The sequence below is a fragment of the Talpa europaea genome (assembly GCF_964194135.1).
Source record: "Talpa europaea genome assembly, chromosome: 4".
Taxonomy (NCBI): Eukaryota; Metazoa; Chordata; class Mammalia; order Eulipotyphla; family Talpidae; genus Talpa; species Talpa europaea.
The window spans coordinates 145,868,097-145,880,616 of record NC_140070.1 but is presented as its reverse complement, the minus strand read 5'-3'; the positions used below and the strand labels follow the sequence as shown (position 1 = coordinate 145,880,616).

At 61.7% G+C, this 12,520-nt stretch overlaps 1 protein-coding gene across 1 annotated transcript; it reads left to right on the top strand.

Annotated features, from left to right (window-relative positions):
• Positions 1 to 5,142: 5,142 nt before the first annotated feature.
• On the top strand, positions 5,143 to 12,308 carry RSPH1 (radial spoke head component 1; the record flags this gene model as incomplete). Its single annotated transcript, XM_084232769.1, has 9 exons — positions 5,143 to 5,196; positions 5,499 to 5,612; positions 5,691 to 5,796; positions 8,624 to 8,714; positions 9,092 to 9,227; positions 10,613 to 10,684; positions 11,173 to 11,332; positions 11,943 to 12,095; positions 12,256 to 12,308. The coding sequence occupies 9 exons, from the start codon at positions 5,143 to 5,145 to the stop codon at positions 12,306 to 12,308; spliced, it is 939 nt and encodes a 312-aa protein (XP_084088895.1).
• Positions 12,309 to 12,520: the final 212 nt, after the last annotated feature.

Sequence of the window (12,520 nt, the reverse complement as noted above, 5' to 3'; positions counted from 1 at the left end):
CCAGGGAGGCCCTGGTTCATTCTTGATAAACTATATTGTTCTAAAATTATATCCATTTCTTTAAGATTAACAAATTTGTTAGCATATAGTTGTCATCTCATGATTTCTATGCTGTCATAATTTCTCACATTCCTAATTTCATGTATTAATATTTTCTCTTTCCTTTGTTAGTCTAACTGAAGGGTTACTGATTTTGTTTTCTCAAAGAACCAGTTTCATTGATCTTTTGCATGGTCTTTTTAATTTCTAGTTCATGTCCTTCTGGTCTAATTTTTATTATGTCTTTTTTCTACTAACTTTTGTATTAGATTGTTCTTCTTTTCCAAGCTGCTTGAGTCATAATCTTATTTTTTTCTCAAATAGTATTACTGTTACAGGGCAACCCCGATATAAACCAGGTTGCCTGACTGTGGGTCCTCACCTGCGCGCATAAAGGGGACTTAAACTGCAGGCACACACAAAAGGTTAACAAAAGGTTTATTTACAAGAGAAGGGGAAATAAGGAAATGAACAACTCAGGCAGAAAAGAGGAAGATAAATTCTTAAATGTGTCCTGGTCTGCCAACCTGGTCTGCCAACCTGGAATCCCAAAGGACCCACGGAAACCAAGCGCTGTCTGGCTCAGAGCATGAGCCAAGAGAGTGGGACCCCATTAACATGGCTGGTTTTATTTACAAACAGAGAAAATGGCTGCTTACCTCCACTCTCAGGTCCTCGCAACCTCCCTTTGGGGATCCTGGGATTTGTAGTTCCCAGTTTCTTGATGGTGTGGGGGTGGCATCCACAGAGCCTGTATGGAGTTTGTGCAGAACATCCTTTCCCCTTAACATTACCAGTTATTTACATAATGATGTAATTTTGGGGGTACAGGCCCACATCTGTGTATGTGCACGTACTTCACTCACCCTCTACCACCGATGTGCTTTCCCATCTGTCCCCTGTCCCCATCCCCTACCCCTTTGTTAGCCAGCATAGGTTTCATAGAGTCTAAGAATTATTTCTGCTGTGTTTTTACCAGTTTGTTTTCTTTGGTTATTTATAATATTCCACAAATAGATGAAACCACCAGGTGTCTGTCTGTCATTTTCTGATTTATTTCACTTAGCATAACTACCTCAAGATTCATCAGTTTTGTTCCCAAAAATAATATTTCATCTTCTTCAAATGGCTTAGTTGGGACTTTTCTTGCTTTTTAATATAGATTTGTACTACAATTAACTTCTCTCTTAAAACCGCTTTTGCTGCATTCCATCAAATCTGATTGTTGTGTTCTCTTTTTAATTGGTCTATAGGTTTTAAAATAAAAGTCTGCTTTAGTTTCCCCTTTAAGCCATGTGCTTAAGGTTTTTTCAGCTTAAGAAAAAGCTGATTTCTAGCGTCGTGGCATGGCATAATGATGAGAAAGAATGTTTGCTGTGATTTCAATCTTCTTATCTGACAATTGACTTGTGACCTAACGTGCGGTCTGTTACTGAGAATGTTCCTGGCGGTCTCGAGAGAAGTGTATGTGCTGCAGTTTTCAGGTAAAATGTTTTGAATATGTCTATTAAGCTTATGTGATCTAGTTACTCATTTAAGACTGTTGTTTCCTTATTTATCCTCTGTCTTGTTGAGGGGTCCATGGTTGTATGTGGGGCATTAAAATCTCCAACTCTGCAGTTGTGGATATCACACTTTAATTCTGTTAGTAATTACTTTATGTATTTTGTTGCTCTATCATTTGGTATGTTAATCATTAAAAGTGTTATATCTTCCTGTATTGGGCTCTTAATCATTATGCAGTGTTTTCTCTGTCTCTTACTGCATTTTTAAACCTGAACGCTAGCTTATCTGATACATAGTTCTTCTTGACTTTTTTTGATTACCATTTGTTTGTAGGATTGTTTTCCAGCTTTTACCTTTCAGCCTGTGCCTGTCTTTAGTAGTAGAGGTGAGTTTCTGTAGCCACCAGAAGGTTGGATTTTGCTTTCTGATCCATTCAGCCACCCTGCAGCTCTTGGATGGTGAATTTAAGTCATTTACATTAGTGTATTGAAACATGTATTTACTATAATTTTGTTATTTTTTTTTTGGTATTTTTATAGTTTGTCTTTTATTTTTGTCACCTTCCTTTATGTTTATGTTTCACTCCCATTGTCTTAAAACCTTTTTCCAGGAAGTGCGGTCATAGCTGCTACTTTAAGTTCCTCAAGTTCCTTGTCAGACAGGTTATACCCTTCTGCTGGTTTGGACTCTTGTCTTTTTTTTTTTTTTGTTCTATCATTTGTAGTATCTTCCTCTGTCTCTTGGTTTTTATGGGTGGGAGACAAGGAGCTTTCTTTTTTTGTCTTGGTGAATTGGCCTGATATTTACAGATGTCAGAATGTAACCCTAGGTTATTTACCTGGGATTCTTGGGTGTCTGTTGCTTCACAGACCAACCCTCTGCCACTATTTGCAGGACCCAAGTGCTCCGTGACCAGGAGTTAGGAGACAGAAGCCAGTGCAGCCAGAACTGCGAGGATGCTGCGAGCAACGCCAGTGGTTCAAGTCGCCTGAGGTGCTCTGAGTACCTGAGTTGGGTGGGGGGTGATCTCCAGTGACCCCTCCCCAGGCCAATTACTTATTTAAAATGTTTGGAATCATATTAGCCTAACTTCTAGCTCTCAGCTTCTGTTCAGGTCTGGTAGGTGGGATCTGTGACCAGTCAAAGTCTAACTCTGAGAGGGATCTATGGTTAGGATAGAGTCAAAGGTCATGGCTTATTCCCTATGCCTTTCAAGTTCAGAACTGCCCTAGGGCACCTGTTCCTGTAACCCTCGTTGAAGGCAGTATAACGTGGAGAGTTTGGCTCTGCGTGGAGGTGAGGCAGGTGTTTTGCACAACACAGCCACGAGCTGTAAACACTAGTCTCTTCTCTGTGGACATGTAGATGAGCCAATCTAGTCCCCCCACTCCCGGGTCAGTTCCAGCTATTCAAATCCAGGAGCCACAGCTCGAGCTGAGTATTCCCACCTTACACTGCGCCACACTGACAGTCACCAAGACTCTGGCCTCCGGCTCTCCTGTTGAAGTATTTGGGGTACATCACTCTCTGGTTCCGGCTGTAGAGAGTATAGCATCTATATTTGCAAGTAGCTATTTATTCTCCAGCATTCTGTTGTGGACTCCTGCTCCCTGCTCCCACAGTTCTCCCGAGGTAGAACCCTCCTTCCAGCACCCTGTTTGTTGTGGGGAGTTGGAGCTTGAGCTCGAGCACCAATGGCCCATGATTTAATCACTCAGCGTCAGTAATGAAGTCTCCATAAAAACTCAAAAGAGCAGGGTTTGGTGAGCTCCCAATTGGGGTTGGGGGGGTCTTCCAGGTGGGCTTCCTGGTTGGGGGGACCAGCACTCTTGTACTGGACCCCAGCTTCTTAGATCAGAACCTCACCCTGTGTGTCTCTCAATTGGCTTAACTCATATCCCCGAATGCCCTTCGCCAGCACTGATCTAGTGAGTAGACAGGTTTCCTGATTTCTTTGATCCGCTCTAGCAATTTTACTGGGAGAGGAGATTGCGGGAACCTCTAATCTCTGGCCAGCCAGAAGCACAGCTAACAGCGTGGGCATGTGGCTGGCACCTGAAGAGGGGGGGCTCTTAGGAGAGTGAGCCCTTGTCCTGTGGAATCGGATGCCCTCTCGGGGGAGAGTGTGAGCTGAGCTGCAGACACCTGGCTGCTGGGCGCTACCTGCTCTTGCCCTGGGGAAGCTCCCCCACCCTCAGGTTGGAGTTGGGTCCCGGGACCGTTCCCTCTATTTTAGTCCGCCTCGGACTCCCCTGGCCAACAGCCCCCACTTGGGCTCCCCTGAAGCCGCCCGGTGGGCTCTGCAGCCTCCCTCTCCCTGGGGGCTCTGCCAGCGCGGCTGAGCCCTTTGCCCGCGCCCAGTTGCGCAGGGGTCGGCTCGCGTCCTTCCGGGCGGCGCCCGTTGGCACGCGCGCGCACACCCCCCCCACACCCCCCCACACTCACACACACCCACACACACACCCACACACGTCAGGATTCTTCCGAGCGAGGCTGACACGCCAGAAAGGCCTCCGCCCGGCCGCCTCGTCGCGGGGCCCAAGCCGAGCAGACGGTCTCCCGCGGGCGCGCCTTCTCCTGCGCAGCGCTGGGCCCGCGCGGGGCGCCCGAGCCCCGGGAATCCCGGGACCCCGAGGGCGGCCTGTGTGGACGGAGCCCCTGGCGGGGGGATGGGGGGGAGGCGGGGCGCGGCCGCTCGGGGTGCCCCGCGCTGCTGAATCGGGCTCTTGGCCTCAAATTAAAGCCCACGCCGGCCACGCCTGGCCCTCTCGGTAGACGCTCACGGGGGACGGGCCGAGCGCGGGGTGCAGCCTGCGAGCCCCATACCCCTCGCCGCGCCCCGACGAGGATCTGGCGCCTTTGGGGAAGGGACTTGTCGCGGCCGCGGCCGCTGGGGGGGGGGCCGGGGCGCGGGCCGGGCGCGGGGCTGCCCGAGGAGACGGCCGCGTTGGGGTGTCTGCGTGCGGGGTGTGCGGGGAGCGCAGGGGCTGGTGGCGGCCGAGAGGCTGAGAAGCGGGCGCCGGGGGCGGCCCGGGAGGCGCGGGGGGCGCGGGGAGGGGGCGCGGGGGGCGCGGACACCGGCGCGCACCTGCCCTGGTCTGCGCGGCCGGCGCTGCCGTGCGCGGGGCGGGTCGCCGCTCGTGCCCCGAGAGCAGAGCCGGGACACTCTGCGGCCCCAGGCCCGCGGGGCAGAGAGGCCGCGGGGCGAGGGCGCGCGGGCGGAGGGCAGTGCCGGCGCCGGCGGGGGACGCCCTTCCGAGGGGTCCGGGCCCCTGGCGCCCCGCGCCCTCCTTGGCGCCCGCTCTGGGGTGACGGTTCCCCGGCCCGGCCGCGGGGCGGGGGCGCGAGAGCGGGCGGGGGGCGGGCGGGGAGGGGGGCGCCTCTCCGTCGCCATGGCAGCGCGTCTCCGTCTCCGCGCGCCGTCCGGTCTCTCGGCGCGGTTGGCGGAGGCCCCGTTGCCATGACGGCGTCGCTGCGCGCGCTGCCTCCCCGCCCCGCCCCCGGTCTCCATGGCGACCGAGCACGCGGCGGCGGCGGCGGCGGGACCCACCCGCGGCAGCCGGGGTCGGCCGTGGGGCTCGCGGCAGGGGCGCGGCCATGTCGGACCTGGGCTCGGAGGAGCTGGAGGAGGAGGGAGAGAACGATCTCGGGGTGAGGCCCGGGCGGCGGGGCTTCCCGGGCGCGGGGGCGGGGGGCCGGGGCGCGCCCTGGGGCCCGGCGGCGGGGACCGCTGGCCGGCGACGCCCGCGCCTCCTCGCCGGGCTCCCCGCGGCCCGGCCCGGCCCGGCCCGCCCGCTACGGGCAGGACCTCCGTGAGCGGGCGCCGCGGGGAGAGGGACGCCCCCCTCAACCCCGCACCCCAGGCCCCTGAGGCGGGCGGCTCCCCTGAGGGCGCTCGGCGTCGCCCTCCCGGGCCGGGCCCCGGGCCCCCTGGCCATGCCCGTCTCGCCCAGGAGTACGAGGGGGAGCGCAACGAGGCGGGGGAGCGCCACGGGCGCGGGAAGGCCAGGCTGCCCAACGGGGACACCTACGAAGGGGACTACGCGCAGGGCAAGCGGCACGGCCAGGTGGGCCCGGCGGGGCGGGGCAGGGGGGGGGTCCCCGCTGGGTGCCCCGCGCGGCCTGACGCGCGCGGCGTGTTTCAGGGCGTCTACAAATTTAAAAACGGCGCTCGGTACACCGGGGAGTACGTGATGAACAAGAAGCACGGCCAGGGCACCTTCATCTACCCGGACGGCTCGAGGTACGAAGGTAAAGTGTCACCACAGCCGCCCCGGGGGTCCGGGGGGCTGGAGGGGGCTGCACCCAGGCTTGGGACGCCCGCAGCGGGTCTCCGTGAAGCTGCGGTGGCGCTTTCCCACTCCTGACCCACGCCCCGAAGCTCGCCGGCCTCTGCTGCTGGCTCCTCCCCGGCCTCCGCAGAGGGGCCTTCTGGCCAGGGCCGCCTCTCCGGCCTCATGCTGGTGCTCACGCTGCCTTCGGAAGGTGTGGATGCCTCGTGTCCAGGCCCCTCCCAACGCTGCCCCTGGGTCCAGTGTCTCATCCCAAGGAGGACAGACAGGTGATTCGAACCTGGGGCGCGCATGAGCGGCAATGATGAGAAAGTGTAGGGTTAGGGCAGAAAGTCCTTTGCGAAGTTAAGTGCAAATGGAAAGCCTCCGTGACAAGTTTCTAAATGACTGCGTGACAGGCCCCGCCAGAGGAAACACACTCAAGGCTGCCGAGGGTCTGGTCCAGCGGCGCTTCCTCTCGGCAACGGTCTGGAGGTGCAGGGGCGGGGTTGGGGGGCAGGGATCACAAAGAGCACTTGCTGCCCAGTCTTCACCAACTTGGGGTCTAGTGCATTGTGTTGCCACACTGCCCTGAGGTCAGCTGTGTGCTGGGCACGGGAGGCTGTGATCCCTTGTCTGGATTTTGCTGGGAAGGGGCCGAAGACACAGGCTTCCGCCCGAGCTCCCTGCCCGCTGCCCAGGTCAGCTCGCACAAGCCAGTCTGTACCTACAGAACCAACACCCTTGGTGTTCCCAGCTGGACACTTAGGTGAAAATGGACTCGGGGGGATATTTATACCAGGGAATGTGACCCCCGCTACAGATCAGGCCGCTTCTTTGTGCTCCTCCAACTGTTAATTCACCAGGACACCACTGCCCCCCGAATCCGGACCAGCCCTCTGAGGCCTCGCCCACACTGCCTGTCCCGGGGCTGCGTTGGGCGGCAGCCCCAGGCGGTGCTCACTGTCCCTGGCTCACGCCACACGCCTCGTTGCTGCAACTGCCCCTTCCTTCTCTTTGTGACTTTTGGGCAAACCTGCCCTTTGCTGCCCTGCTGCCCACTGGCTGGAGGGCCACGCGCTGCTCTCCTGGAGCCTGAGTGCTGAGGCCCCCGTGTCTGTGCTGCCCCCCAGCGTGGGGCATGCTTCTCCAGTGCACCCCCAATACTTGAACAGCTGCTCCCCTCACTGCAGAGAGCGCTCAGGACGCCGTAGGGGTGATGGGGCAGCCGTGTAGGAAATCCTTGTAGATGAATGTTGGGGTGCAGTCACGTGAACACACACTTCTTGCACAATTATCGTGTCCTTACCATGCCGCGTGTTCCCTGTCCTCGTGAGAGGTGGATCCAGGTCTTTCGTGTAAGCAAGATGCTTCTGAGGGCTTGGGGGCCTCTCTCAGAAAACGAACACAACGGTGGCGTGTGGATTTTTATTGGTAGTGAGAAATCAAAATAAATAAAAAGCTTAAAAATACTAAAAACACCATTCGAAGAGTGACAGGACGTTTTAAAAGTGCTTGACGCCCCCCAGCCGGCTCCCGCCTCTGCTGGCGCTGGTGGAATCTTCGCTGCTTCCGTATCAATTCACTTTCTGTAGAGAAAAGTCGTCTTTTGGAGGGGTCTCTTCGCGTCCATCGACAAATTGAAATCAGTTTTTCAAATGCTGGTCCAGAAAAGCGTCATCCAGCTTAACGTTACGTTCCTGGCAAGGCCGTGTGCATTTCGGGGAGTTGCTGACGCTGGAAACTTCTCTTAAGCTCCTTCACGGGGGAGCTGCCAGACTTGAGGACACTTGAGTAGTTAAGGTGGGGCTCCGTCTTCAACCCCCTTTGCCGATGGCATCCCTTGACTCATTTGTGCCGCGGCAGGGGAGCTTGGCCGGTTTCCGGGCTTCCTGTCACGTCAGTGAGGAGCGAGCGGGCGGCGGCCCGGGGGAGAGCGGCAGGGCAGAGGCAGGCGCCACGCCGGCCGCGTCCACTCTTGCGGGGTGTTTGTGGCTGCCCGCGGGGAGGCTGGAGCCGGGGGCGCGGTGGGGAGGGGCAGGGCGCTGGCAGCAGTGGAGGAGAGATGCTCCCACCTGCAGGTGCGCTGCGTGCTGTGAGCCACGGAGAGACGTCGGCTTTGCGCGGGCTGCTGGCCGGGAGGCAGGAGGGTGCCCAGGACCTGAAAAAGGGAATGAGGTGGCGCGGGCTTTGGAGGCCGGGGCTGAGAGGAAAGGAATGACATTGATTGGCTCAGGGGCGGGTTGGGCACAGAAATGTGGACTTGGCTGAAGGTCTCTGGGGGTCATGAGGCCACGGGGTGGTTCTGACCTGGACGTGTGTGCACAGGCTTCCCCCCAAATCACTGGCATTCAGGGCCCTCACCTCTGGGGGGCCCCTCCCCTGTGGTTGCACCTCCAGACACCAGACAGCACCGGGGCTCAGCTCACAGGCTCAGCTTGCACCGCGGTCGGCCCCCAGCTCTGCTGCAGCGAGTCTGCAAAGCCTCCGGGAGGCCCAGATACGTTTCCCTCGCGCTGAGGCCCGAGAGCAGTTTAACCATCTAACCTCAGCGACAGGACGGCTCCCCGCACCCCCGGCGAGACGAGTGTGGGAGCGAGGGGAGCCCAGCCACGGGGCAGCGGGCCCTGCTTTGAGTCCCGCCAACCCCGACCTGCTGTCCGCACTGCGACCGGGAGACCTGCACGCCAGGCCTGTCCGGCGAGCCCCCTCAGCCTCCCTCAGCCGCCCCTCCGGGTCACCTGCCCCAGAGGCGAGGACAAGGGGAGTCGGCCCCCCTCTTCTCAGCCATCTTCCTGTGCCCGCAGGAGAGTGGGCAGACGACTTCCGGCACGGCCAGGGCGTGTACTACTACGTCAACAACGACACCTACACGGGGGACTGGTTTGCCCACCAAAGGTGCGGCTTCGCGCCTCCCTGGGGGAGGCGGGGCGGGGCGGGGGTGTGGGCGAGGGTGGCGCCCTCAGGCTCCCAATGGTGACAGAAGCCACCAGCTCGCCCGGCCCAGCCTTGCACGGCCTGCAGGGAGTGTCCGGGCGACGCAGGCTCCCGCCCCCACTCGAACCAGCTGCCATGCAGGGCGGTTGCCGCCCAGCAGGTGATGCCCGTCTCAGGCTTGGGCATGGCCAGTGGGCACAGCCAGGGGGAGGCACGCTTTGACCGCGCACATCCCGGCGCCAAGCGCACGGCTCAGCACCCCCGGCTCGACCGTCTGTCTCACGGGCCTGGAGGGGCTTCGCCGTGGTGGGCAAACGCACCGCGCTTGTCTCGCACAGGCACGGGCAGGGCACCTACTTCTACGCGGAGACGGGCAGCAAGTATGTGGGCACCTGGGTGAACGGACAGCAGGAGGGCGCGGCCGAGCTCATCCACCTGAACCACAGGTACCAGGGCAAGTTCCTGAACAAAAATGTAAGTTTGCGGGAAGCAACCCTCGCCCCAGCCTGGCAGACGTGTGGGTGAACGTGCTGAGGACTCGGGGGCCCCCCATCCCATCTGACTCCGGGAGCAGGACGGCTCTGAGTCTCCTGGAGCCTCTCTGAGCCCACAGACGCCCCGGGTGGCCTGGTTATCCGCATCTCGGTGGACCCCTCCTTCCAGCCATGTCCCCCAACTTGATGACCATGGGGGGTGGGGCTTCCTGACCCCCGTGTGCCGCCCCTCACGGCAACATAGACGTAGACAAGAGACCGGCCACTCGCGTGGAGGGGAGGACAGAGGACCTTCTGAGCGAAGCGAAGGAAACGCCAGTAGCTTTAGGCCGGTGTAGACTAGACAAGGTGTAGACAAGAGCGAGGGGGTCAGTGACAAGCGGGTTAGGGGAGCTGCAACACGGCACAGATAAAGCACCAGGCCCAGTGGGGCGATGTCGCCGTCAGAGCCTCAGCGGCTGCTCGTGGCAACAACGTCACCATACCCGGCTGGCGGGTTCTGCGCCCTGCCTGCCGGCCGTACCCCTGGGTTTTTAAGTCTTGGCAGAACGCCAGGCTCACTACCCTGGAGAGACGCCTTGAGGCGCGACGCCCTGAGGGAGGCGCGGGTGTTAGGACCAGGGCTCAGAGGTGGTGACGCGGGGATGAGAATCTCGAGAGCCTCCTCTGGTTACCGCAGACGCGTGCCGTGCACACACCCCACACATGCATGCTGCACACACACACCGCACAACTGCGCGCGCACTGTGCGTGCTGACCAGACGAGGCAGCACATACGCTCTTACACGTGTGCAGTGTGCGCGTGGCGCCTGTGTGTGCGCGTGGTGCCCGTGTGTGCGCGCGCCTGCACGTTTCCAGCATCTACTTCTAGCGTCCGGGGACATGTCCTGCGGGAGCACGTGATCTGACTAGAGTGCTGACGGCGCTTTGTCAGAGAGCGGCGCCCCGAATTCAAGCCTGGGAAATGCGTGACGCGGCCCATGGTTCACCAGGGAGAGGAGGCCGGCCCTGCGGGCAGGCACGGCCAGGCCTGTGCAAGCTGGGGCGGGTCGGCCGCGGGTCCGAGGCGCCTGAGCCTGCTAGTGGCGTCCGTCTCAGCCAGTTTGTCCTCGGGTGTGTGACTCGGGTGTCGGATTAAATAAGTTACTTTCATAGAGAAACAAAATGTAGCCGAGGGCCCTGCAGTCTGCAGCCTGCAGCTCACAGGCGTTAGGTGGGGGTGACCCCACAGGGTTGGCGTGGGCTCTCTGGAGTCCGGTGGGGGTGACGGGGCGGGTTCTCTGCACCTGGTGGGGGGACCCCGCGGGGTTGGGGCGGGCTCTCTGGCTCATGCCGGCCCACGCTGAGGCGCCCGCCCCGCTGCAGCCCGTCGGGCCCGGGAAGTACGTGTTTGACATCGGGTGCGAGCAGCACGGCGAGTACCGCCTGACCGACGTGGTGAGTCGGGGCCCCGCTTCCTGACACGCAAGCTGGAGGCACATGGGAGGCTCGGGGCCATGGCCAAGTGGGTCCCCTCGCTCACTCCAAACGTGACGTTGCCAAATGCCTGACTCTTGCTAAAAAACGAGGCCCCTCCAAGGTGAAATATGTGGAATGTGAAAGTCTGACTGTTTGGGACGTGTCAGGCCTGGAGGCTGAGCTGGTCTGGGCCGTCCACCTGCTCTCGTTCCCCCCCCACCCGGCCGTGTCCGACCCTCGGCTCACACCCTGGAGAGCCCCTCAAGGGAGAGCTCAGCACCCCCCCCCATGTTAAAGTCCCCCCGAGGGCGGGGGGGGGCTGGCTGATGACATACCTCTCTAGGGGTGTGAACCCGACCCCCAAGTCGTATAGGATGCTGTCAGTCAGCGGTCCCTCGACCATAATCAGAGCAAAACGCGCACCCCACGCCCGGTTTGCACACGTGACGTCTGACAACTTGAAACAGGAACGGGGAGAAGAGGAGGAGGAGGAGGAGACGGTCGCCACCGTCCTCCCCAAGTGGAGAGCCACCAAGATCACCGAGCTGGCCCTGTGGACGCCCACCCTCCCCGAGGAGCAGGCCCCCGCCGAGGGCGCTGACCAGGAGGAGGGGCCCGCGGCTGAGGGTGGGTGTGGGGGGCAGCCCGGAGGGGGGCTGCTGCCAGGGCGGGTGCTGGGGCAGCGGGCTCCTGTGTAGGATGTTAGGGAGAGCCCCGGCGGATCCCTGGGGGCGGCAGGAGGGCGCGGCCCCTCAGCGGTCTTGGTGGGCCCCAGGGGACCCCTCTGGCCGGTCACCACTCCCGGGGCCGGCAGAGGGGGCGAAGGGGCCCGGCGCCCTGCTCCAGCAGGCGAGTGGGCCTGGAGAGGGAGTGGGGTGGGGGAGGCTGGGCTGCCAGGCCTGGCGCTGACTTGCTGGAGGGGTGGCGGCCCCCCGGCCCGGCTGGACCAGGCTCCCCGCCGGTCTCTGCTCTCCAGGCCCCGGCGGGCCCTCTGGGCGCCAGTGTCCGAGCCTCAGTGACAACCCCTGCGGGGGGGGGGGCGCGGGCGAGAGCGTCTCCCCCCGAGCCCGGGCGCTGGGCACAGGCTGCGGCCTGCAAACCCGCTGTGCGCGCGAGGCCCGGCAGGCGGGCGGGGGTGCAGGGCGGGCGGGGGTGCAGGGCGGCGGGCCTGGAGAGGGGGCGCCCCGGGAGCGGCCCGTCCAGCAGCCTCACAGCCCCGCGCCCTGCATCCCCGCAGGGGGGGCCGCGCCGGCGGAGGAGGCGCAGGGCCCGGGCGACCTCTCCGAGGCGGAGACCGAGTCCCTGAGGCCCGGGGAGGACGACGAGGCCCCCAAGGACGACGGTCGCTTCGACGGCCGCGAGGACCTGCGCGACGACGGCGCGGACCCCGGTGCGGACCCCGGGGCGGGGCGGGGCGGGGCGGGGCGGGGCGCGGGGCTCCCCTGAGGGCCCCCGGGACCCGCGCAGATGGGCGCGCGCTGCCCGCCTCCCCCCACTCCAGACGGGCCTGCCCGGGGCCGGCACCGACACGCGCCCCGCCGCTCCCGCAGGGAACCCCGGCTTCGACGAGGAGGAGGCCGGGCAGTGGGACACGCCCGAGTGACCGCGGCCGCCCCGCGCCCCCCGCGCCCCCCGCACCCCGCCCCGCGCCCCGCCCGCGCCCCCCGCCCCGCCCCAGGCTGGCGAATAAACGGTCTTGCCGCAAACGCGTCGCCCCGTCCCGCCCGCAGGGCCGCGGCTCGGCCGGCAGAGGGCGCCCGCGGGTCGTCCCGGGCGGCCTTGGGGCTCCCCGCGCCCCGGCCGGGCCCCGCCCCC